The 25,479-nt window shown below is 38.3% G+C and overlaps 1 protein-coding gene across 2 annotated transcripts in view; it reads left to right on the top strand.

Annotated features, from left to right (window-relative positions):
• TES (testin LIM domain protein) overlaps positions 1 to 24,467 on the top strand; it is a 43,310-nt gene extending 18,843 nt beyond the window's left edge. The window contains exons 3-7 of one of the 2 annotated variants that reach the window (XM_019006733.2): positions 278 to 527; positions 1,653 to 1,988; positions 5,315 to 5,530; positions 6,058 to 6,216; positions 22,422 to 24,467. In XM_019006733.2, the coding sequence (XP_018862278.1) occupies positions 278 to 527; positions 1,653 to 1,988; positions 5,315 to 5,530; positions 6,058 to 6,216; positions 22,422 to 22,520 (1,060 nt within the window). In that variant the 3' untranslated portion in view covers positions 22,521 to 24,467. Of the gene's footprint in view, positions 1 to 277; positions 528 to 1,652; positions 1,989 to 5,314; positions 5,531 to 6,057; positions 6,217 to 7,447; positions 8,906 to 22,421 lie in introns of those variants that run through there. The other variant, XM_015628593.3, reaches the window with a different exon arrangement.
• Positions 24,468 to 25,479: the final 1,012 nt, after the last annotated feature.

Here is a 25,479-nt window from a genome sequence, read left to right as displayed (position 1 = left end):
GTGACTGATAATGGGTATGTGTGTTTGATCAGTACTGAGATGTAACTGAAGAAATGGCATAGCTTCATATTAAAAATGCATTAGCGTCTATCTGTAGATAGACAACTTGAATAATACAACAGGATACATAAGGAGATGTTTGACATATTGCAGAAAAACGTGTATATTTCCTAAACAAAGCACTGAAAAGAAGGGTTTGGGTTCCTACACACCCAAATGTTATACACACCCAGATGGTGTGAGATCGTCATTTTGTTGCTGTTTCCATGATTTTCAGGAAAATATGCCGCAACTGCAAATGTGGCCAAGAGGAGCATGATATCCCTTCAAGCAATGAGGAAGATCGGAAAGTGGGGAAACTCTTTGAAGATACAAAATACACAACCCTCATTGCAAAGCTGAAAAATGATGGCAATCCCATGTATAAACGCAATGTAATGATACTGACCAGCCCAGTGCCAGCCAAGAACGTAACCATCGATACTGTGACTTATGAGTGGGCTCCTCCTGTTCAGAATCAGACACTTGTAAGTCCAACTTTTATTTATTCATATTCAAGGCAGGAGTTGGAAGATGAAGTAATAGAGCTTATTGGAAAGATAACTTTGCCTCTTGTAGTCTTCCTTTCTTCCTCCTCAAAACTGAAAATATGGTGCCTGTTTAATAAATCTTGCTTTATGGATGTTTGTATGTAGAAATTCTTAAAAACCTGGGGAGATTAGGTGGTTTTTAATACATAGGATTAAGAGTTATCTACTAAGTCCCTGGAGACCAGTTTCTGTATCCTGCCTTTTTTTTTTCCTTTTTCCTTTTTTCTTTTTTCTTTTTCTTTTTTTTAAATAAACTTGAAAAATTTTCATGGAGTGTGGGCTTAAAGGAAAAAAACCAAACCAATCACCATATCAGTTTAAACTTAAGGGGAACACTTGGTCTTGCATGTAACTTTTACTGTATATGATAAGAACAAGGTCAGTGTTAACATCTAAAAGAGCAGCTCTCTTCCAGTATATTTTCAGCTGAAGTAGATGAGATAGTAGATAGCCTTCTGAGGACCTTGCTTCACTTTTCAAATTTTGATTATTAATTTATTGTACCAAAATGTTGTACAGTCCATGTCAGAACGACATTATCTCAAATTATTCCTTTTCAGTGAATTAATCAAACCTTGTGCATCTAAGACTTATTTAATACTCAGTTACCAATTTGATTTTTAGCCTTTTCATTGCTTTATTAAAACCAGGGCTTTTTTATTTTTCCTTTATTTAGCTAGAGTTATTTCTTCAATGGGCTGTATGAACCAAGCAGATTATTTCAGATTCTACTTTTCTAAGACCATACTCATGATCAGTATTTATAGATAGAGACAAGGTGCTGTGTAAATGTTATTTACTCAGAGAAGTAATAACTCTTTTCTGTATGTTGTAAAAGGCTTAAAAAGGAGCCTGTCTCTTACTCTGGGAAGAATCCAATTAATGCATCTGCTGTATTTTATCTCTATTACTGTTTCAGGAGCTTAATGTTTATGGAAAGAACCTTGTTTTTGACAAATTTGACTGTCACTAAAAACAGTAGAGATTATTTTAGTTGTGTTTGCTTATGAGAATGGGTCTGTAGTTGAAGTGCCATCTGATATCTAATTCCTCCTGATTCAGGCTAGACAGTACATGCAGATGTTACCAAAGGAGAAGCAGCCTGTTGCTGGCTCGGAAGGCGCGCAATACAGGAAGAAGCAGTTGGCAAAGCAGCTGCCTGCTCACGATCAGGATCCTTCAAAATGCCACGAGCTTTCCCCCAGTGAAGTCAGGCATATGGAACAATTTGTGAAGAAGTACAAAAAAGAGGCACTTGGTGTAGGAGATGTCAAGCTCCCTGGTGAGGTGGAAGTGAGAGCTTCTGATGAGAATAACTTGAAAAATGGTCGTGACAGAGGTACCTCATCTGCTGTTGGAACAATGGAGAAGTCCCAAAATCAGAAAGCATCTCAATATGTAAGTATAAAAAGGGAAAGATAAAGCAAGAAGGTATATTATCATCTGAGTGCTCTATTTGGTCATTTTAACCCAATTAAATTTGTTAATTTGGAATAGCAAAAATCTGGGGAGGGGAAGAAAGAAGGGGAACTGGAAAATGTGCATATCTGCATAGAGTCCTGTTTTTTGACAGTATTCAATGCATTGCAGCAAATAACTTCCTAGGTGACACTTTCATCCTCAGTGCAAAAACATGTTTGCTTGGAGATAGTGTATTAGGGTGGCTTTTACAGAATAATAATCAAAATGCTTGTGTCGTCTTACGGACTAATTGTTACATTCTTCTCCTCTTGAAGAGTTAGTTTTATTTTAGAAACTTGTTTTCTCCTCCTTCTTGGAAGAGCACTGAAATTACCCCCTTGACAAATTGTGCTTAAAATGAAAAGAAATTAAGGAATAATGAAGTAACATGTTTCCATCCTGTGTCCAACAAGTTGAGCCATACAATGGCTCTTTTGACTAGCTTTCCTTTCATATTCAGCTCCATTTTCTTCATCTATTTTTTTTCTGATTTCTCCTTGTAGTAGCTCAATGAAAAACGAGGTATATAAACTACCTAGTTTTCATTGATATTTCAAAAATTATAGCCTTAATCAAGTATTTTTGACCATAACTACTGCTGTGCTTGTCTCAACTACCAATTACAAATACAAAATAGGGGTAGAATTACTGAAGGAACGTTGAATCAATTTAGTGGAGGTAGACATTATTTAGGAGTGTCAAAAGCTCTACTATAAGATGATTTCTAGAAATGTTGCTATTATATATATGAATCCTTAAAATTTTATGCAGGTTGCCTACAGAAAATTAATATACAAGTTCTAGATGGAGAAAAAGGTTTGCTTAACATTGTAGAATGTGGCTTTTCATGTTATTGTGGGGTGTGGTGTGCTTTTTTGTTGTTTGTTTCTGACAGTATATATGACTACTGGTGTGAAATATAAAATCAACACTTAGGTTTCTGCTTTGGACATGGCCACGTACCCTAAAAATTTTCAAGCTCTGCCATTTGATTACCTGTAGATGTTTTCTAATTATTTTTATTTTTTAGGAGGGGAGGAGGAGGGGATTGGGGGTGGTTTTTGAAGTTTTTTGTTACTGTCTTGTTATGCAGAACCTAAGAAACTAAAAAGTTATTTTTCCATGGCTTGATTATGTTACTGTCATTTTGTCTTAAATCAGCCTTTCCTGCCAGTTTACTTTGATTTCACAACAGCAGTTTCTTAACTTACCTCCTTCTCAAGGAAGACCCATAGAAAAACACATCTTGCACTGTCCCCTGCTGACCAACTGCTTTGGACTATAAATAAGTCAAAAGCAGGAGGTACTCTGTCCTCTTGAGTAATTGTAACAGAAGGTGCTTTGATTTTACATGACACCTGTTTATCACTATCCAACTTTCCTTACTCCGGCACCTGAGTATTCTTCCTGCAGTTTAAGCCAAGCATCTGTTATCACTGTGGGCTGTGATTGAGAAAGAGGCTTGTAGGTGCTTAATAGCATAAGTGAACATTTGGGTTTCTTATCTGTTGTTAGGTACTGAGTTTACACTGTGTTAAATAATCAGGATTTACATATGCTATTTTTAAGTATTTTGGGGGGGATCTGATTTCTGCAATGGTAATTTGTTTAGCTGTATGGTTTAGCATTATCTCAGCTGCTTTTTAACAGTTCAGCATGAACTGATGAAAGAAGAGCTCTTAAATACTTAGCAAAAGAAATGCCATCCTTTTTTTATTGGTTCTGCATTTTTGCTCATCTGATTTTCTTGTACATTGTCTTTCAGACTGAGTTTGAAAGCTTTATTCCTGTAGCTGTGGTAAAAAGAATCTCTTGAAAAATTAATTTTTATTATTGGAATAGACTGCACTTCTTTGAAACCTGATAAAAAATTTTAAAAAAAGCAAACCCAACAACACTAATAACCAGGTCTCCACTATTAAAGTAAACATACCTATAAACATATAAATAATATAAACATATAAACATACCTATGTCTCTGTGTTTACAAATATAAAGCTTTTTCACCATGATTGAAAGCTGAACTAAAGAAAAATAGGTAGTCAGCATATTTTCATGATGTAAAGAAGGAAATTTTTATATAACTTTTAACCACCAAAGCTGGAGATGTTGGATGTGTTAGACAAGGGAATCACATTGCCTAGACCTGGGTCTAGGGAGCTACTTAATCTTCCAGTGTACTTTTCTTGGAGTATGAGGTCTAAAGTAGAAAGGTCAGAAACTTTTATATACATATATATTTGAACTTTCGCTTCCATTAGTTTCCCTACATTCTGCATTCTGTTTCTGTTGCAAGTTGTTCTTCCATTTTTGTTGTCTTTCTATATATCATTTGAAATTGTCTGGTATCTGGGATCTGATCAATATGCCTTACAGCTGAGGCACTTTATTTTATTTTTATATGCACACACAAAGCCATTTGTGGCTGATGTGAGTCATAGAGGAAAACCTTCCCAGGATGTTCAGCCCAGTCCACAGACCAGCTGGAGTGCAGGAAATGCCAGACTGGTGATTAAACTGTAGATAAAAAAATTTTTGGTTCAGTAACATAAATCATCTGTGTTTTTTTTACTTGATGGCAAAGCCCTCTCTGTGAGCAGCTATAGGGCAAAAGACTGAACTCTCTGGAACTATTTGTAGTGTAGCTGTGTATGTATGCTTTGTAGTTTATCCATAGTCACTCTCCCTGTCCTAGAATTATTAATCTCAGGCTGTTGGACATTAGCCATGTGCAACTAGTTTCTCTAGAACATAGATTTAAACAGAATCAGTTTGAAATACTCACTTATTTTATATTTCCCTCACCAGTTATGCAGATACAGTTTGGTCTTCTCATGATATATAAGTACAGCCATTTCCTTGTCATGTGTTCTGGTCATAGTTGATTAGCTTAGATGGATGCTCATTATTCTCTCCTTGTTCCTAAGCATGTAAAGTTTACAGAGGATAACATGAATTTTAATTGTGTGTTGTGTTTTTAAACACTGGACTGCAACTGCAGACTGTGAATACAGCGAAGTACAACAATCCTTTTAAGGAGCACCAATGCTATGTCAGTAGAATGTGCATCATCCTGAATTGGTTAGTTAAACCTGAAGTATGGTACAGGTATATCCTGAACCATTACTGTCTACTCATGGAACTAAACTAATGCTTTAATTTCAGTCTGGAAAGATTGAATTTATTAAATATATCAAAAGCATGTAATTTTTATAAATATAGTTCTCAAAGACATAATTAACTTGGTAATAATGTCTTTCCAGTCCTGCTATCACTGCAAACTGAAGATGGAGGAAGGTGACCCAGCTGTCTATGCAGAACGTGCTGGATATGACAAATTGTGGCATCCAGGTTGTTTTGTCTGTTGCACCTGCAGTGAACTTCTAGTAGACATGATCTATTTCTGGAAGAATGGTAACCTGTATTGTGGAAGACATTATTGTGATAGTGAAAGACCCCGATGTGCTGGATGTGATGAGGTAGGAAATATCCTAGTCTTTTCTTCTAGCACATAAGTTTGTTCCCCTGAGAAGTGATTAGGAGTTTTAGTAAAACATTTCAGTGCAGGAAAATTATGTGCTTTCACCAGTTTAGTTGATATTTTAGTTGCAAAGAACTGAAACCAGTATGGACACTGCAAATTCAGGATGATCCATAGTTTGTTTTGGATTCGGTGGTGATTTTGCACAATCTGTGGGGACATAGGCTGTGATATGTGAGGGAAAATTCTTCCAACAAGTTCAACTTTCCCAGCTGTCTCCTTATCAGGGGCAATAGGGGGCAAATTGACTCTGAGCAGCAACAGGGAACAGCCCTTCTGGGGTCTCTGGCATCTGCAGACTCTTGAGAGCAGCATGGAGGCTTTTGGGAAACAGTTAAACAATGGTGGAACCACTGGGAGTTCCTTGCAAGTCACAAAACATCCAGAGGCTGTATTTATTAAAAGGTACACTGTTCAAATGAATGTACTTGTTTACTTGTATATTTGTTTATATCTTCCTCGTAGCTAATATTCAGCAATGAATACACTCTTGCAGAAGGGCAGAACTGGCATCTGAAACACTTCTGCTGTTTTGATTGTGATTGTGTTTTGGCTGGGATAACCTATATAACAGTGAATGACAAGCCAGTCTGCAAATCCTGCTACATGAAGAACCATGCTCCGGTAAGCCCTTACAGATGTCTTAGTGTTGTGAAGGAAGGGAACATAAGTCTATGGAGCTTCAAACTCATACTTTTTCTCAGTCTGGGAAGTATCTAAAGTGTATAAATTGAATGTGTGTTTAGGCCTGAGTCACTCATCTTCTTCCCCTTCAGGAAAAAAAAACAACAAACAAAACCCACAACTTTAGACAGGCAGTTGTCACTTCATAAACTTGAACAAAAGGCATTGCCAGGGCGGGTGGGGGGCTGGGAGGGAACCTGTTGGAAAAACACCTTGAACTTAACCAGTGGTGAAGCAGGATTTGGTAACAGAAGAAGTAGGTGAAGATGAGTGATGCTGCTAAATGTTTAGTTCTTGTTGATTGTACTTCACTGAGCCTGGTGGGAATCAACTTCAGCTGATCTGGTAAAAGTCTGTAGTGATAACTGCAATCTAGGGATTTCTGTTTCATTTATTTCTAACCACAGGTGTTAAAAAGGAGTGTGATTGACAGGATAAAGCTAGAAGTTTGGAAAAGAATGGTAGCTCTTGATTCGTCATTCTGCTGGAAACAAATGTGAGAGGATGGTGCAGTCATGTCTATAAGTTAGCTAGCTACTAGTTGGTGGCTCAGTCTAATGTGCACCTAGATGATTTATATAGTGAATGGACAAAATGTGGTCATCTCTAGTTGGCAGTTAATAATAATTCTGAGGTAGGAGTTGAGGAATTGTTTTTTTTGGAGAGACTTTTTTTTTTCCCTCTTAAAACATTAACTTTCTCATCTAACTTATAGTTTGTGAACAACCAGATTTTAAGATGAATTCAAGACATTCTAATAACTTCTAATAACCTTTAACTATTTGACACTGCCACAGAGCTGTCAACGCACAGGTAGATTTGTAGCTAATCTCTTCACATATTTAGGTTAATATATGAAGATCTGTGCTGTTTGATAGAAAAGGTTTTTATGGTTATTTGGATATTGGGAAATACTAACCATCATAACTGTCTAAGCTTAGTTCCAGCAGCAAATAAGTTGTGTGTCCATTTTATTATTCTGTGCCCTCAGCTGAATTCTAATCAAAACACTTTAAAAATAAAGAAAAAAAAATCAAAAGCTGGAGACTTTTTAAAAAGGCTTCTTTTAACACCTGTCTCTCTTTCAAAAACATTTAAGAGTTCCAGGTTTTATTTCACTTGAAGAGAGCATGTGTGTGCTTCATTTGAGTGTTGTTTTATTTCTAAACAGATCTGCCAAGGCTGTCATAATGCTATAGATCCAGAGGTTCAGCGCGTAACATACAACAACTTCAACTGGCACGCTACACGGGAGTGCTTCTTGTGCTCCTGTTGCAGCAAGTGTCTGATTGGGCAGAAGTTCATATCTGTGGAAGGGATGCTTTTCTGCTCAGTGCAGTGTAAGGAAAAGATGATGTCATAAAAGAAGACATGCACAGAACTAATCAAGTATTGCTGAGTTCCAAAGGCGCTTGCATTTCTACTGTAAAATATATAGTGTCAGGGCATTTAAAATTATTGAAAGTATTAAATAGCATTTCCCAAAGAGATTTTTTTTTTTTTTTTTTAATGTCTAGAGCTTCCTATGTAATCTTCATTTCTTAGCTGTAATGATACTTTCTGGTTTGGAATACTGTTTCTGAGTCCTATTTCAAATTACTTCATATCACAGAAATGTAAGAAAAAATGTGTTACAAACTCTATACATTCTAAGGGAGCTCTTCACTGTGAAGAATTGTTTTGCTGTATCTTGTTTAATGGAACAAGAAAATGTGAAAATGCTCCAATTTATCTTGTTTTGTATGATAAATGTAACTCTTCCACCTCTGGTTTCACTAATTCATCATTTTTATAGTTTTTCTGCTTTCATCAAGCACTTTAGACAAAAGGATCAGTTTTACTGCCATGTACAGCTTTGTTTTCCTGACTTCAAGTAGGCAGGAAGAATGACACTAAAAAAAAATTGTCTTTAGTAATTTCTTTGGTTTTGACACAGGGGCTCTTGGGGGATAGTGACTACTCTTATTTCTAGTTTTGAAAGTAACTCCACCAGTAGAAAAATGTTGGCTCATAGTCCTTTCTTGCAACCATTCATGCCTGTAAAAGCTTTAATTTTACACATACTGAAGTTATTTTATAGATTGGGGGTGGGGAGTGTTGGTGTTAGAAAATAAGAGCAGGTCTTGCTTAGATTAAAGAAAAATCCACCAGAAGTAGTGGGTGTCACTGTTAGCCTTTCAGAACTTGCTTCTGTTTTATATCATGAATGTTCCTTTCATAAGTTGTGCCTTCTATCAAGAGGGATGTGGCACACAGTACTGTATGCATTTCCAAGAATGTATTTTGCAAATGGATCCTGCTTTTGATTTCTAAGTTCTGAACCAAAGCACGAAGAAGTCTTTCCTGGAAAACTTCCAGTATTTGAGTGAAAAGATTCACAGCTGTGTATTAGCTTTGCTTACTAGATAAACCAAATGTGTGGCTCTTTTTGTTTTTAATAATTATAGACCTAGGGTGAAGCTTCTTAGATCTTTGTGCCAAACACTGAATGGTGAGGTTTTGGCCTGAAAAAAATAATAAAATAATTATTTTTTAAAGAAAATCTATGCAAGTCTTATTTTCAGTTCTTGTAAGTTTTATGGTGATTGTATTGTAACAATTATAAATAAAATTAGGTTTTTCGCTTAAATTGTCTACTAATTCTGTTTGTGTTCAATCCCCTTCAGGGGAGGCAAGGAAGAAGGGAAATGTTCCCATATTTTACTTTAGCTTTGACATTATTTCCTAAAAACTGAAGGCCTGTATTACTGTGCAGTGGTTACTATCTTGTGTAACATTGTTTATGTGCTTATAGGTGCAAAACAGTGGGTCTTGTTCCAACAAATGCTCAACTTCAGAACTTAGTTATTTTTTATTCACATAAACTATTTTAAGATATTGAATGGGAAGTTTTGAATTCATACAAGTGAAGTAATGTGTTGAGAAAATAAAGTGCATTGTGATCCTTTGAGTGATCCTTATTTCCTGTGAAAATAAGACCCACTTTGGGATTTTAGATGTTGTCTAAGTTGTAAACTTTACATGCATGTTCTTGAAGCCTGTACAGCTTTTCTCAGAGATCCTCAGGAAGTACAAAAAAATATATATATATTTCAGCTCATACCAATAAACTGTATCCTTGCCAGATTTGCAGGTTTAAACCAAGGAACATCAGAATGTCTCAGTAAGAGAAGGTTTTTCCATGTAAGTGCTACTTTACCTGTAGCAGGTTATGTACTTTAACCTGTACAGGACATGCTGTGAGAACACTGTTTGCGGGTGGGATAATGCCTGATTTAATGATTATCCATAAGGATGGCTTAATAGTGACTGGGTTTTATGTGTCTTGAGCACATCTGTCCTCACCCACTCACTAACATCTCTTCTGGAAGATGCAGCTGACCTTTATAAAGAACTGAAAAGATCTTTTGCACATTTCCCTGCCCTGCCTTCCCCTGCCACGCTGTGTAAAAGCTTTCTCATTGATGCGATTACTTGGTCTGATAGCAATCATACTTTTCACTTCAAACCTTTTTGTAACAATTTTGTTTATTAAACTTTATTATTGTGTGACCTTCATTTACAAGGCTGAGCAAGAGATAGGGCTAATTTTTTCCACCAAGACACAATTGCTAAGGAAATTTATGTCAAACCAAACAATTTAAATAGTCCATCAACTAAGACTGACTTTTCCCATGCCTTGTTGGCTTGCTGGCTTTAGCTGGCCTTCTTCTTGAGTATCTTCCCTTGCTTGCTTGATTCCTCTGTCTCTCCTCTCTGGAGCCTGATGAATCTAGGTGTTTCTTCTATGGGGAATCCAAAGTTTAATTTCTGTTCATGTAGTAATTGGAAAGGATTGTGTCTTAAGAACTTCAAGTGTAACATGCAGGTGATACAGAGAGTAGACAAAGATACTGCTGTGTGACTTCACCATAGGTCAGTGATGAATAGGAGTGCTGAACTATTCCTGTAATGAGCTAAGAAGGAGTTTGTGTTCCTGCAGATAATTATTTGTGTTAGCTGAAAGATATGTCAACATAGTGGAGCTAGAAAACAAGCATTAAGGAGATTTCATTCTGTCACTGTCATAATAAAAATACTGGCAGTAAAATGTTGGGATTTTTTTCCTTTCGCATTTTTTGACTATTTTATTAGAAGTCCCTTTGGACCTATTTCTCTTAATAAGCTAAGAATAGAAGCTGGAAGCTTTTGCATACTTCAGTAATAAAAATATATACTTTCCAGATGAAATTTTGATGTCTCTTGAAGTTCTTTGTTTAAGAGTAGAACTTTGTTGGTAAGAAAGAGTTATAAGCAGTCATTTTAACAACTAAATATTTTTATTTAAGGAGGAGCTATCCTGTGGGTCTGTAAAATTGAGGCTGGTGAAAGCTTTGCAAAAACTTTGAAGGAACAAAGCTGAAGCAATGCATCTTTGAATTGGTAATATATGTATGGTAGGAATCATCTGTAACTTTTGCTGAGATTTGGATTACATTTCAAACTTAGTGTGATTATACATATGCTAGAAATAAAAGAAAAACATAATTTAATCAGGTCTTAAATGTATTTTTTACCTCTTAAAATCTGAAGTTTGTGCATTAAAAGACATGCTAATGAGCAATCAATACAGCAGCTTCCCATTAGCTTCCAGAATCATAGGTTTTGAGTCTTTATAAACACAGTTAATGGTGTGAAGAAAAATTTTCTGACTTTGTTGTAGTAGTGACCATTAGCAGAGAAGTATTTGCTTGCAGAACTAGAAGTACTTGGGACACTCTAAATTCTCTGTTCCCATAAGAATAGGTGAGGTAGTGGTAGCAGAATGGTAACATTTTGCTCAATAGCCTCTGCTAAATTTAGAATGGGTTTGGGATGTTAGAGCTAGGAATGGGTAGCAAGAAGGAGGTTGGCAGTCCAGGAAAGGGTCAGCAATTCACCTAGGAGTAAGGTCTCCAAGGGAACAGGGACACGGTGGCTGTACTAAACCAGAACAGGATGAAGGGAGCAGTTCAAGGGCAGAAATTCAGAGTTCAGGTAGGGTGTAGACATGTCCTGGGCATGCTCTCTCACCACAGCAGCATCCCAAACCCTGTTGAATCTCAGTGGAAAGGCATCTTGAAAATCACCTCCACAAGAGCAGTCCTCTGGGTCCCAAGTAGTCCTTTCTCAGCCCAAGAAAAATGCTGTCAGAGAAGATTCCAGTCTGATTCACATCAAAATATATATGAATGCTTTTGTGTGGTGAAAAAGGGTAGGAGAGACCAGTAGAAAATCTTTTATTAGACCTCCTCACTTTTTCACGTTTCAGGAGTGTGGAGTGCCCTGTTTTATCCTAGAACTGACAGGAACCCACTCCAGCTGCTCCTCACATACCTGTCAGTCTCCATTGAGTACAAATGTTTTTTTCTTTACAGTTTTCAGTATGAAATACAGGGAAAGTTTGTTCACCTTCTTCTGTGTCTCTGAATGAGTGAAGTGGGCTTCCAGAAGCGAGAAGTCTGGATTCAAGGCTGTCCTCAAGCATTTCAGCTTCAAATTCTCCCTCTCACCTTCTGGGAGAATGTCCCAGCCATCAAGCTGTGGTGTCAGCTCCAAGTAGGCACCCTTCACATCATCTGTTGTAGGTAGACCAAAGAAATTAAGAATTTCTTAGTCAACCTAAACTACACATGACACAGCTAATGATTTTTAATGTTAACTGAAATACACCGTTGAAGTTGTATTGCTGTGTTGTTAGCACTCGGCAGCAAGTAGGATCACACACAAGTAGATTTGGTGGTTTTTGTCTTGCAAAGAGCTGCTTGTTAACAGTGTAAAGTTGGAGCCCCTCTGCACTTATTGCGTCTGCTACCTTATTGCTTCAAAGTGCTGAGGCTGAAGGAGTCTATGGGCCAGGGCCTTCTACTTCTGCCTTTTCTCCATCCTTCAGTAAAAAAGTAAATTCAGTTTAGTAATTAAGCATAAGGCCAAAGAATGGTACTTAGTAAGTGTACTACCAAAGAGGTCCTAGAATTAAGTACTAAATGTCGTATAATTATCATCAGGTACTGAAAAAAGTGTTGATTTTTTCTATGTCCTTGTTAACATAAATGATGGGTAAAGGAGCTTTAGGGAACTGAAGTCCAAGATCATCTGAGCCAGGACTAGGCTCAGATTGTAGACTGCCACCCTGTGTTCACTGCTTAACTCGCAGAAAATGAGCCAGATAGGCTTTGCCTCCGGCAAGCATTGAGGCGATACCTGCACCATGGTGCCACCACCAGAGCAGCAATGCCAGCTGGTTGCTATGAACAATCAACAAAGTGTTGCACATCAGTTTCCCCTCTTTGCCTCCCCCCTAAACAAGTGAAAAAAGAAACAAATAAGAGGATGTTTCTGCTACAAATTAAGCCCAGCATTGTTCAGATTTGGATTCATGCCCAGCATTGTCATGGAAAACTTTTACACCCAATTTATGAGAAACTAGCTTCATGTATTTGTTAACTTTTCATTTGTTAAAAAAAAAATAAAAAAATAGTGTCACAATAAAGCATCGAGGCTATTTATTGTTTGCCCTGAATGAGTTTTTTGCATGAGTCAAGACTTGTTTTTTATGTTGGCAGTAACTGAGCTCTTGGAAGCAGGCCCCTGATGTTCCTCAGTTCCCCAGCAGATGCCGTCTGTGCTGCGCTCAGCGCACGGGCAGCTGCACCCGCGGGGCTGGGCTCTGGGAAACAGCAGGAAAATGAGTTTTGAGCTGAAAGAGATGTTCCGAAGGCTTTAGGAAAGAGTGAGCTGAGGACAGGGCTCTAAGTTCAGGAGGCAGTGCAGAACTAGAAAACACCATGACCAGGAATTTGGATAGGAAAAAGAGGCACAAGGAAGATATTTTAGAATGAACCTGAGTGGGAAAATAGAGGGAAATGGGAAATAAGCCAGGTCATAATGATGAATGCATAATGCTGAATCGTGGAACCACTGTGAAATCGATTTGACTTACTATTGAAAGGTGAAAAACAGGAAGTGCTGAAGCTCAATTGCTCTAGAAAAGGAAAATTGATGATGCTGCTTAATTGCTATGGGTAGAAATCAGGCCTTGAGGGTAAGAAACAGGCTGCAATAACCAAGGTTGTGAGATAAGAAGAGAACTTCAAGATGACGGGTGGTGAGGAAAGGTTGTTCTTCAGCCCTGATGAGGCATATCTGGAGTGCTGTGTCCAGTTTTGGGCTCATCAGTACAAAACTGACCTGGAGCTTCTGGAGTGGGCTCAGCAGAAGACAACAAAGCTGATTGGGGGACTGGAGTACCTCTTATGAGGAAAGCCTGAGGGAGCTGGGCCTGTTCAGCCTTGAGAAGAGACAACTGAGACTCATCAATGTCTATCAGTATTGAAAGGAGGGTGTCAAGGGGATGGGAGCCAGACTCTGCTCAGTGGTCCCAAGCAGTAGCACAAAAGGCAACAGGCAGAAACTGATGCACAGGAAGTGCATCCTATATTCACCTGTATATAAGAAAGAAATTTACTGGGCAGGTGACCGTGCACTGGAACAGTTTGTCCAGAGAGGTTGTAGAGTCTGCCTCACTGGAGATATTCAAGAACCACCTGACCACAATTCTGTGCTGTGTGGTCTGGGATGACTCTGCTTGAGCAGGGAAGTTAGACCAGGTGATCCACTGTGGTCCTTTCTAGTCTTACCCATTCAGTGATTCTCTGATTCAGCAGTAATCCATGCTCCTAATGTTCCACACTTATATCTAAGTTTTTTTGTGCTAATGGTCTGATGCACTGTGCTGAAGTCCACTGCCTGAGGTTAGCTTTATGACTCTTCCTAGCAAGGAGATCTGATTCTGAGGAATTTCACTCTCATTCTGAGGAATTAGAGCAGAAGCGAAATACAGGAATAGCATTTGGAAGGCATTTGAAAAAAGTTTGAGGCAATCCCTATGTTCCTAAACAAGCAGGACATTGATGTCCATTTAAATTTTCCAAAAGCTAAGGGCATCCAGGCCAGATATTCATGCAATGGTAACAGCTAAGAAACATAAAAGAAAAATCAACTACCCATCTTTTAACTGTGGAATCAGTGTTTTAGGGCTCATAGCATCACAGAAAGATTTAAACTGAAGAGTTTACTCTAGGAGTAAACTCTAGGAGTCATCCAGTTCAATCCTCTGCTGAAAACGGGGTAGAATTTGTGGATCTGTTGTTACTCAGAACCTTGTCTAGCCAAGTCATAGTCACAACCTGCTTTTTCCAATGATGGTTGTAATTTAGTTCTTTTTATCTCCTGGCCTGCTCTGGTTTTCTCTGTCACATGTCGCTGAAAAGGTACCTACTAGCTGCCATTTCTCCCTCTAGATAAGATCATTGCTCCATAGCGTTTTCCTTATGAAAGTCAAAGCATTTCCAAGAACCTGAACCAAAGCAGCTTAGCTCCCAGAGGTTTTGTGATTAATTGACAATCTAATTGCATTATATTAGTTTGTAGCAAGAGTTTCTCCTTTAGAGACTTCAAAGAATCTAATTGGTAAACCATACTTACAAATGTATTTATGACTTTTCTCATCATCTACATTTACTAGGTAGCAGAGACTCCATGCAGGCAAGAACTCTGAGGTTTTCTGTGGCTTAATACATAACCTCTGACTAATGCATTTCTCATGATTAGGGAGTTCATTAGATCTTATTTGCCCATGTGAAATTTCTGTTGTCTTTTAAGAGGCTGAGGCTCAGCAGAGGTTCAGCATTAATAGACAAAACTTGTTTTGCAAGTTTTTTGAAACTTTTGAGAACTTAATATTAGATGTCTATCCCTCTGCCAAGTTTGGCTAAGGTTACAGGAGAAGAGGCTCCTCTGTCTCACACACAGACCACCTACATGGAAAACACATCCACACATGACTCAGTCTGAAGAGTCTTTCCAAAAGTACCTTAACACTTCAGTGTGGTCTGCACCCATTTCTATCTGACACTGGCAAGCTTCAGAACAGACAGAAAAATCCCTGTCCAGAATTTGCAGCATTTCCTACCGGTGTGTTTTGGTGGGGTGACCCTCTGTTCAGCATTTTGGCTCTAACCTTTACTGTATTTCAAGTTCTGGACCCAAAAATGGCACATTCTGACAGACGAGTTCTAGGTACTGACATCTTTTAGTTAGATTGTGTAGAAACTTGACTCAATGTCAGCTATTGAGGCTTATCTTGTTTCAACTGGACACATATTCATCAAAGAAAATATGGAAAAAAGTCAACAACATAGCTTAAAGTTCCAGCTGAAACAAGCTGGGAGGTATTTTTAATTAGTAAGTTTGGTGGTGTATTCAGGAGACAAATGAAGAATAATCAGTAAGAATAGAACCAGTAAACAGTTGATCAGTTCTTAGAAAACATTTTAATGACCTTCCAGAATAGGGAGCCAGAACACTGTGGGCAGAATACAAACAGCATCTCTCTCATTCCAGGTATTCAATGCACTTTTTTTTCACTTCAAAAACTCTCAATATGATAGGCATTCAGAAGTTTTTCAGGCCATTTTTGTGGAATTGCTTCTCTTTTTAAAAATTTGTTTTGTTTTGTTTTTTTTTTTCAGTAAGTCAGGAAATTATCTCTAAAACTGAGTATTCCTCTACAAATTTCTTAATTGCAGCAAACAAAAAGGTTCTTAGGCCACTCTAATTTAATTGTAATGCATGGAAAGTATTAATATATGCTGTTTGGAATCCTCTTTATGTAATACTTCTCTCTTGTCTAAAAGCATAAGGAGTTAGCATAGTTTAGTAGCCTGCAGATTATGAATGCAAAGCAGAAACATCCAACATCTAATTCCAGTCGCCGTCTGAATGCAACGGGACATTGTCTAAATTCCTTGGGCATTCTGTTCCTCAGTTCCCATCCTATGTGGGATGGGTGTAATAACAACTTCACGGTGATATTTTGAGGCCTGGTTCACTCTAACCAGTAAAGTTTATTGAATCTGTAAACTGTATAATTGCAGTGCAGTTCTACAAATGCTCTTAACAGTCTTTTCTGAAATACTTTCTTTGCTTCATTTTGAAATTCCCATGCAAAACTGCCAAACAGAATCTGGGCTTTATATTCAGGAAGCCTGTAATCATTCCATGAAGTTTAAGAAATCTGGCAGCGATCTGGAAAATTTAGGAGGTAATGAAAGGTTACCAGGAGGAATGCAGAAGTGCCTTGTATGGTAGTGGAGAGTAGAACCAGTACATATTTTGATAATACAGCACAGCTCTTGTCTTTGGGGTGGGCCCTGGTTGTATAGCTCTGCCTGCATCTGAAATGCATGGCAGTGCAAACATCACACAGAGATTCTCTTAAACATTTGTAAATAGTTCAGCAATTTTGAGAAGCGGGGTGGAGCCTGCAGATGGCTAAAGAAAGAAGTATTATTCTCATGCTTGCTGAACTCACTGTCCCAAGCCCAGTTCTGATCCTAATGTAAACCACTGCCACTTGCCTTCAGGCACAGTTGTACAACGCGTGTCTGACCAGACTTGGAAGGCACATGCTGTTCCAGAGAGGGCAATGCTGCATCCAAACCTGACCCAAATGTGGTACCCCAAACTGAGGATTTCTTTCTGCTTAGCAAGAAAAGGTGCAGTACTGGGTATATTGTTGGTGGCTTAGAGGAGATGCAACTTTTTAAACTGAAAGCCAGTTCTGAAAACCAGAAATTCTGAGTATCATCTTGAGGCTGGGTTTTCTTTCTCTCACTATTAACCACTTAGAGAAAGCCATTACCTTTTCTAATTCTGTGGTTTAATTTTTTAAATGAGGATAGCAGCGCCAATGTTTCTGGAACCTTCTGGAGACAATTAATAATTTTAAAATAACTTGAAGGTGAAAGGTGGTAAATGTTTACTCAGGTGACTGTTCTCTACATTCCAGTTTCACTGGACTCAATATAGAAATTTTCTTGGCCAGCAATACCTGGCTATTACATGTAGGCTTTGGGGCTTTAAGTGCCTTTTGCAGCCACTCAGCTCCCCTGCTCTGAATCTTGGCTCAAGGTGTGGTATCTTGTATTTTAGATATACCCTGATGCTGTAACTGCAGGTGAATTTTAATTCTTAGTTCAGCCAATTGAACTTGTATACTGAGTTAACTGCAGTTATTTATTTACTTACCAGAAGACAACATCTAAATAAAGAACTAAATAAAATTTAAAAAAAAAGCCAACATCCTTTAATCCCAAATGGTCTAATTCAGATTGCATGATTAGAAGTATTGTTTGCTATAGCAGCACTATGCTAGTCTGCACTATTAATCATTCAGAGAACATCTATGAGGTGGGAAATTCTCATTAGTGCAGGAAAACGTGGTGTCAGCAAATGCTTCATCTTTCAAATTGATAAGAACAGGTCCCTGCTGACAGAAGTCTGGAAAGGGAATAGAATGTGGAATTTTAGACTCCCATCTCAGAGGAGCTTGCCAGCATTCCTCATACGTGGTGGTACACAGGTCTCAGTCCCATTAGCAGAGGTAATAGGAAGACAGAGCTCTTTGGGAGGGGTTCTCTAGGGACTCCAGGACAGGAATTAGAGGCCTCTGAGGAATGTCAGAGTCCCACCCCATTAGTTAACCCATATCCTTCACTTTACATTCATAGTGATAGGGCTGACATCCACAAGTGAGGCAACACTGAGTCATCAGTCATCTAACCTAGCAAATTACTTTCACAGGATTCCCCACATCCCACAGAGTGGACAAGAAATGTGGAGATATAATTTTTTGGTTGAGTGCGGTTCTTTTTGTCCCAAGACAGTGACTTTTGCCTGTTCTATTGCTAATAGTGACCCCTACAAGAAACCTGCCAGAGGGAAGGTACAGAAGTGAGACCTGGCTAGCTACCTGCTCATACCAATTTGCAGCCAATTCAGCTCACTGATAGAATCATAGAATGATCACAGTTGGAAGAGATCTTAAGATCTTAAGATTTTCCAGTCTGACCATCCACCCAGCACTACCATTGTAACCACTAAAGCACATCACTCAGTGCCAATGCAGATGCCTCTTAAACATCTCCAGGTATGATGAGTCAAGCACCTCCCTGGGAAACTTATCCCAATGCCTGACCACCCCAGCAGTGATTTTTTTCTAATATTTAATCTGAATCTCCCATCTCAGTTTAAGGCAATTTCCTCTGGTCCTCTCACTGCAGACGCAGTAGAAGAGACCAGCCCCCACCTCACAACAGTCTCATGTAGTTGTGGAGAGTGGTGACCTCCTCCCTGACTGCCCTCTTCTCGAGGCTAAACAAACCCAGTTCCTTCAGGCACTCCTCATAAAACAAGTTTTCTAGACCTTTCACCGTATTGCCCTTCACTGGACACGCTCCAGTGTCTCCATGACCTTTTTGAAGTGAGGGGCCCAAAACTGAACTGTATTAAAGATGTGACATCACCAATGCTGAGTACAGGAGGGAAGTTCTTAGGTTTAGGAGGGGCTCTTTGCTATTGGGGTGTTGTGTTTTTTACCCCAGCCAACAACCAAGCCCCACACAGCTGCTCACTCACTCCCCCACCACCACTGGGGGTAAAATTGAAATGGTAAACTTGTGGAATGAGATAAAGACAGTTTAATAGGGAAAGCAAAAGCTGTGCACACAACCAAAGCAAAACAAAGCATTAATTCGCTGCTTCCCATGGACAGGCAGCTGTTCAGCCATCTCCAGGAGAGCAGAGCCCCATCACCTGTAATGGTGGCTTGGGAAGTCAAACACCATCACCCCCAACATCCCCCTTTCCCCTTTCATCCCCCAGTTTACACACTGAACATGATGTTATATGGTAATATATGGAATATCGATTTGGTCCTGCCCTGGCTGTGTCTCCTCCCAGCTTGCCGTGCATGCCCAATCTTCTCACCAGAGCTGCTCAGCAATAGCAAAAACATCTCAATCTTACTGGGACTGTTTTCAGCACAAATGCAAAGCACAGCCCCTCAGTCCACTGTACCTCAGTTCAAGCCAGTACATGGGCTTAAATCAGAAAATATTGTGGGGGAAGAATTTGCTTTAATAAGCGCAAAAGGAAAAGAAGTGTATTGTCCAGAGCATCTGCATACAGCTGACACTTTCTCTAGTGTTAAAAAAAAAGCTTTATAGATGTTCACATTATCAGGATTGTGCAACAACTTCTTTGAGCATGACATTGAGGCTGTATGCACTCTGTGCCTAGAAAAGTAGCAACAACTTGTAGGTAAGGAATGATGTAAAGTCTGGAGAATAATAATAGAAAACTGAATTTGAAGGAAGACAAAAATAATTTCCTTTGGAAAATGTTGCTTTTGGGTCTCCAAACTATCTCAGTCCACCAGATTGTGCTAGGTGTTGTCTTAGAATGAGCTATTAGAAAATCCACATTTTACCTTACTAAGCATGTAAGAGTAAGGTAACTTCTTTAGACTAATAAATGACTCTTCACATCAAGGGAGTAATTTCTCTTCCCCTTTGTGTAAAAAATTGGTTCATCCTTTACAAAATCTCCTTTTTTGTGGAGCACATCTCTAGCACACTGACCAGTCAACATCTACCAACTTAAGCAGATATTTCACTTCCCATTATGGGTGGAAGAGTGAAGATTTAGACCACCATCTTAGACAAGACTTTTCTCAGAGTGAAGCTATTTGCAGTAGAGCCTCACAAAATACGAGTCCATCTTGAATGAGCAGCAATGGCAAGCATGCATTGTGGCAGCTAGAGTAGGAGAAGAAAACACAAAGTCCTGTTTTACATTAGTTGCAAATAAGCCAGTATGTAATAATCTTCAAAATATGAAATGTTTTCTTTCCTTTGTTTTGACTAGATTTGTAATAAGTCAAACAATATAATAAAAGTCAGAGTGGGGCTGCTAAAGCCAATCCTCTCTGTGGCCTAAAACAACAGTAATGCAGGCAAGATAAGTATTTTACTCTTTCAGTCATTTTGGAAACTAAACTGGATGGCTAATTGAGTCAAAGTTTAATTTCCTGAATATTTGTCAAAAATTCAACATGTTTTTTTTTTGATGGATGATAATGTGCTATACTCACCATGTTCAAAGTCAAGGCATAACATTGTTTAGTAGCTTCTATTTTATCTTTGTGATATGTACACGAATAGAATTCAGCCTCTCAAACTGCAACAGAGTTTATGCAAGCCTCTTATCTAGGCTGCTGTGAAATAGTGCTGTAAAATATGGTAAATATCACATGAAAAACATTTTTCTGTTGCTTAGACACAAGACTTCAGTGAAAGCAGGGTTTGCTTGCCAACTTGCAAGGGAGTTAAATGGGCTCAAAAAGGTGCTCTCTGTTCTTGCACTATCTAGTTTTTCCATGTGTACTTTATACCTTGCCAGGAAACAACCAGGCAATAATGTTGCAATTAAATAGCAAAATAGGTAACATTGGAGATTATGGGCAGCTAATGCTGATGTTCCCACTGTCCCTTTGAGTGTCTCATTCCATTGATTGTAAAGGGAATCTGGATTCCTAAATTTGCATTTCCTTAATTGCACCTAAGGTAGATGCCTAAAGTAAGCAAAGTGTATCACTAAGTAAACATAATAATTGTATCTTAAATCTATTCCCACTTCAGTGTCTCTGCTTTTCCCTTTTCCTGCTTTTTTTAAGATAACAAAAGAAAATAACTTTCAGATGCTTAGCAATCAGCTGGATGTGAGATGTGCAAGTTCTTTTTCTTACCTTCTTTTACCTTCACTTTCCTCTGGTAAAGGCAGATTAGACAAGTGGTAAACAAATCCTTTCAAATCTGGTCCTCACATTTTAAAGCTGTAACTGCAAATTAGACCAATGATATTGATAGGAATTTCAAGTGCTAAACACCATTAGAGATGCAGTACTTAATCCTGCAAACTGATGAGCACTCTTGACCTGATCCAGAAATACACTTAAAAAGACTTATGGCAATTTTTTACATAAGATTGCTATTAAATGCTTTGCTGCATTGGGTCAAAATAGATAATGGCAAGATAAAGTTCATGTCACCTAATTTTAGCCATTTAACAGTAAGATGTCAATCTGAAGCTAATGATCAAAACTCGGCCTGTTACTAAAGAGAGGAGGTAAAATCATCTCCAGAGAGCAATTTTATTTTAGACATTTATTTATGAATGACTGAATTTTTCCCACTCATTCCTCTCTTTCTCACTCTCTCTTGATGGTAGCCCTCTGGCTTAGACTACACATGTGACTTTCTGAGAGTCAAAGTAATTCAGCTTAATTACCTATTCATTTCTGCAGAATTTGTAGTGTTTTCATTTAATCTATGTATCAGCTAAAAATACTGATATAGTTTGAATGCAACGATGTGGTCTGTGTCCTTCTGTTGTTACATGTAAGCAGAAAGAGAAAATAAATGCTACCTCTTGAACTCTATTTTTTTTAATATTACACAAGACTAAAATCACTTGGCCATGAAATTTTCAAAAAGAAATAATTTATTCTCTTTTTATCTATTATTGAATCTGCAGATTGCTGTCACACCCATGGTGATAAATTTATACCTAGTTCTCTGATGGAAAGAATTCAGGCAGTGAGAAGTAACTGCCTGTTAGGAGTGGAGCTCTTATCTAGATGTGGAGTCTCAGCTAAAAGTGAATTAATGACTTGTAGAAAAAAAAAAGCACAGCACTTCTGTTCTGACATATTCAAAAGTTTTTTCAGCAAGTGGATCTCAACTAAAGCTAAAGATCATCAAAAGGCAGCCACACAGCATTGTGGAAAACTCTGTAGTTGAGGTTTGCCAAAGGCCTCCTTGTGTGGTCTTGAGATCCTCTGAATTCTGATATAAACCACAAAAAAACTGATAATATCTAAGTGCACTTAGTACTGAAAGGATAAAATTAAAACCTTGATCATAAAAGTGTAGAATGAGTAAAATCTGGATAGAAGATTTAAACTTTTGCACAGAACCTGACTTTATTTTGCTTTCCATGCAGTATCAATAAATAAAACTTTCATCACAAGCTTGACACAACATATTTTTGAGTGCAGTGAAGGCATTTTAATGGTATGTTCTCACAAGCTCAAATTAACACATCTTAATTGTCTGTCAGTCAAATGTCAGTGGCTGGATGTGCATGTGGTCCCAGCCCATTGCAAACAGGCAGATGACCAATCTTCATGGGTGACTGCTCATAAACCCAGGTTCCTTTGCCAGGCCAGGAGCAAGTTTGGAGCAGTCAGTCTCCACCAGATCACTGAAAGCCAGCAATACCTTGCAATCAAGAAGGCAAATGGAATTAGAGCTGGAGCCTGAGGAGCTACTGATTCTGTCACCAGTGGATTCTGGGGGGAAAATGGTAAGATTTTCCCGTTGACTGCATTTTATTCTTTGTTCTTGCAAATGAATATATTACAGTGTAAGTCTGAGCCACAGTTTGATTAAATTTTTGTGACTTTTTCCCCAGAAATCTGGGCTATATTTCTACAAATCATTGAAATTCGCACATACTTCTTCTTAAGAAATTATTACAGTGGGGCTGATCTATGAACTATTCCAAACTGTCTACATCACTTCCAGGTCTTTCTTTTAATCACACAGAAATGTTGTGGTTTTTTTTAAAATAAATCTACTGAGGTGACTTTGTTTTCAAGACATGTATTTCTACATCTGATTTGAGCTGATGTGGATACTTGACACTTTTTCATTTAAATCACCTTTGTACATTTCATTTTATTCATTGATGCAAATTTAAACGTAATTTTTGTGTTGGGAGAAGTAACAGAATTGAAGTATACTCATTGAAAACCATACTGTACTAATTCTAAAAGGTAATTCATTGCCCTGCAGTCTGGTTAGCCTGATTGGACCCAGAGAGGTCACTGGGGCTCCTTGTGAATGCAGGAGTCAGTGTGGGATGCAGGGCTGGGGCAGAAGTATCTGTTTGCTTTACCTGGAAAATGGATTTCAAATATTCCTGGGAGGGCTTTCAGGATCTGCCCACATGAATGTGTTCCATCTCGAAGATGGATAATACTGATAACACACAGATGTTGTTTATTTGTAGAAACCCATTTATTAGATTTTAGAAGTGTCAGGGGTATACTGAGGGAAAAATTTTCCAGTGTGGTGCAGCCTACTCTAGGTAACAAGGCATTTGATGCTTTCCATGAGCTGCAGCCCCAACAACTGAATCACAGAGAGTCTAAAGCAGATAGAACCGTGCAGAACTGCTTTATTTGCAGGGCCAAGAGATTCTGGGAAAAGGCATCTCTGGAAACTACTTAAGAGCCACAAACCCCACATAGCATCTAAGAAAACTTCCATGTTTTCTTAGCTCATGGGTTAGATCTTCTACTGCTGTCAGAACATGCTCCTCATAACATTATAACCTTGGGACAGTGGTAGTAGGTCACAACAAAACTCCATTTACACCAACATCCTGTCTCCAGCAGCGACCACAAGTCAGTGTCTAAGGAAGAGTGTGGGAACAAGGAAAACCTTAGATAGATCACTGAAATGCGTTCTCACCCTTGAGTAATTTTCAAATAAAAGTAAATCCTAAGAACAATATGGGTATGTTGTAGGCTTCAGTTTGGTTTTTATTGGGTGTTTTTTAATTTGGTGCTATTAACTGATTTCTTACCCACGGGCTTGTCCAGTTTCTTTTTCATGCTCTGCAAATTTTAGCATTCACAGCATCATGTGGCAAGCAGTTCACAAGCTGGACTATTTCATGAAGGACAATAATTGTGCTCTTTGTTACTTATCAATATCCCTTAACCTAGAGACAAAAACATGGACAATTGTGGCGGTCCATTGAGATTTTTCACAGCAACACTCATTAAGAAAGTACTAAGCTCTGTAGCTGTTTTATCGCTGTTGGGCCTTGGGGTTTTTTGTTTATTTGCTTGTTTTTACTGATGCCACTTGTGTCCCCTCCCAAGGAGTAGCTGGGGTCAGTTCCCATCTCTCCTGAAGGCTGCCTCTGTGCCCTCTTGGGCTGTGACCTTATCTGTATAACTAAGTGTTGAAAGTACTGGCAGTTTAATCCCTTAAGTTTAATTCCACATTCTTAACAATAGTTTGCTTCCCCCACCCTTTGCTTATCTTGTATATATACACAGAATGGTTCACTGGAAGTGAGTCTGCTTTTTTCTTAGTATACAGAAACCCCAAATCCAGAGGAAGGACAAATAAACTTTCAGGTTAACTTTGAAATTGTAATACTTAAATGAAAAAGAAAAACAATCTGTCTCCTTCTTTCTATTATTCATCTGGTTATGAACTCTCAAGGTCTTTTTTCATGTTATGTGGATTAGAATATTTTTATTTTTTGAGCAGTAGTAGAGCCTATCACATGACACAATAAAAATGGGGGAAAAGAAGGCTTGAAGAACACTAAAAATCTTGAAAGTCACAATCAAAGAATTACTGTATTCAATTACTGTATCTTTACACAAAAAATATGTATTATTTTTACTGATTTATTTTTGACAGTTGCTGGTCTCAAGAGTATTATGCTTCTGAATAAAAGAAACTGGAAGAATAAAGTACACTTGTGTGTCTGCAAGTAATTTTCTCCTTGGTCTAGCAGTATTCATGATCATTTTATCATTGCAAGATAGCTCACACTGTGAAATTCAAGAGCATTTTCTTTGGGAGTATTTCAGGTGAAGCCACACTAGAATTGTGGTCACAGTGGTGTGTCACGGTACTATCGGGGTCAGAGTAAAGAATCTTGGAATGTGCCATAAGTACTTCTTCAACGTAAGTAATCCTTCAATATAAGCTCTTCTTTATGTCTTCTCTTAAGTCAATAACGCTATAGAAAAAATTGGGGTCTATTCAGAGATGCATTGTCTTCCAACAGAAATGGAATCAATCTTCTTTCATGTCAAATTATGCATCTCTGAATTCGGACAAACAGCCATGGTTTCCATCTTTTTATGTTTCCCTTAAAAGATAAAAGCAGAGTGGTGAAAGAGCTCTCAAGATATCACTGACTCACCTTCCACTGAAAGCATTCCCCAAGGTGATTGTTTATCCTGTCTGCAGATCCCAGTGAGGAAGAACCTGCAGCATCCCTTGGTCATCTGATGTCACTCATTGACTGTACACTGCTAAGCAAAGCATGCTGTTTGCTGGAAAACACTCTCAGCTTGGGAATTTGGTAAGTGAGAACTGTTAATTAAGGAGGAAGATCTTTCCTAATGAAGAAATTGTTCATGTAAGCTCTTACTGTAATGCCTCTAACCCAGCTAAACCCATTGGG

This window comes from Parus major, chromosome 1A, assembly GCF_001522545.3.
Source record: "Parus major isolate Abel chromosome 1A, Parus_major1.1, whole genome shotgun sequence".
In the NCBI taxonomy this organism is placed as follows: Eukaryota; Metazoa; Chordata; class Aves; order Passeriformes; family Paridae; genus Parus; species Parus major.
Note: the sequence above shows the minus strand (reverse complement) of the source record. Positions and strands in the feature narration are given on the sequence as shown.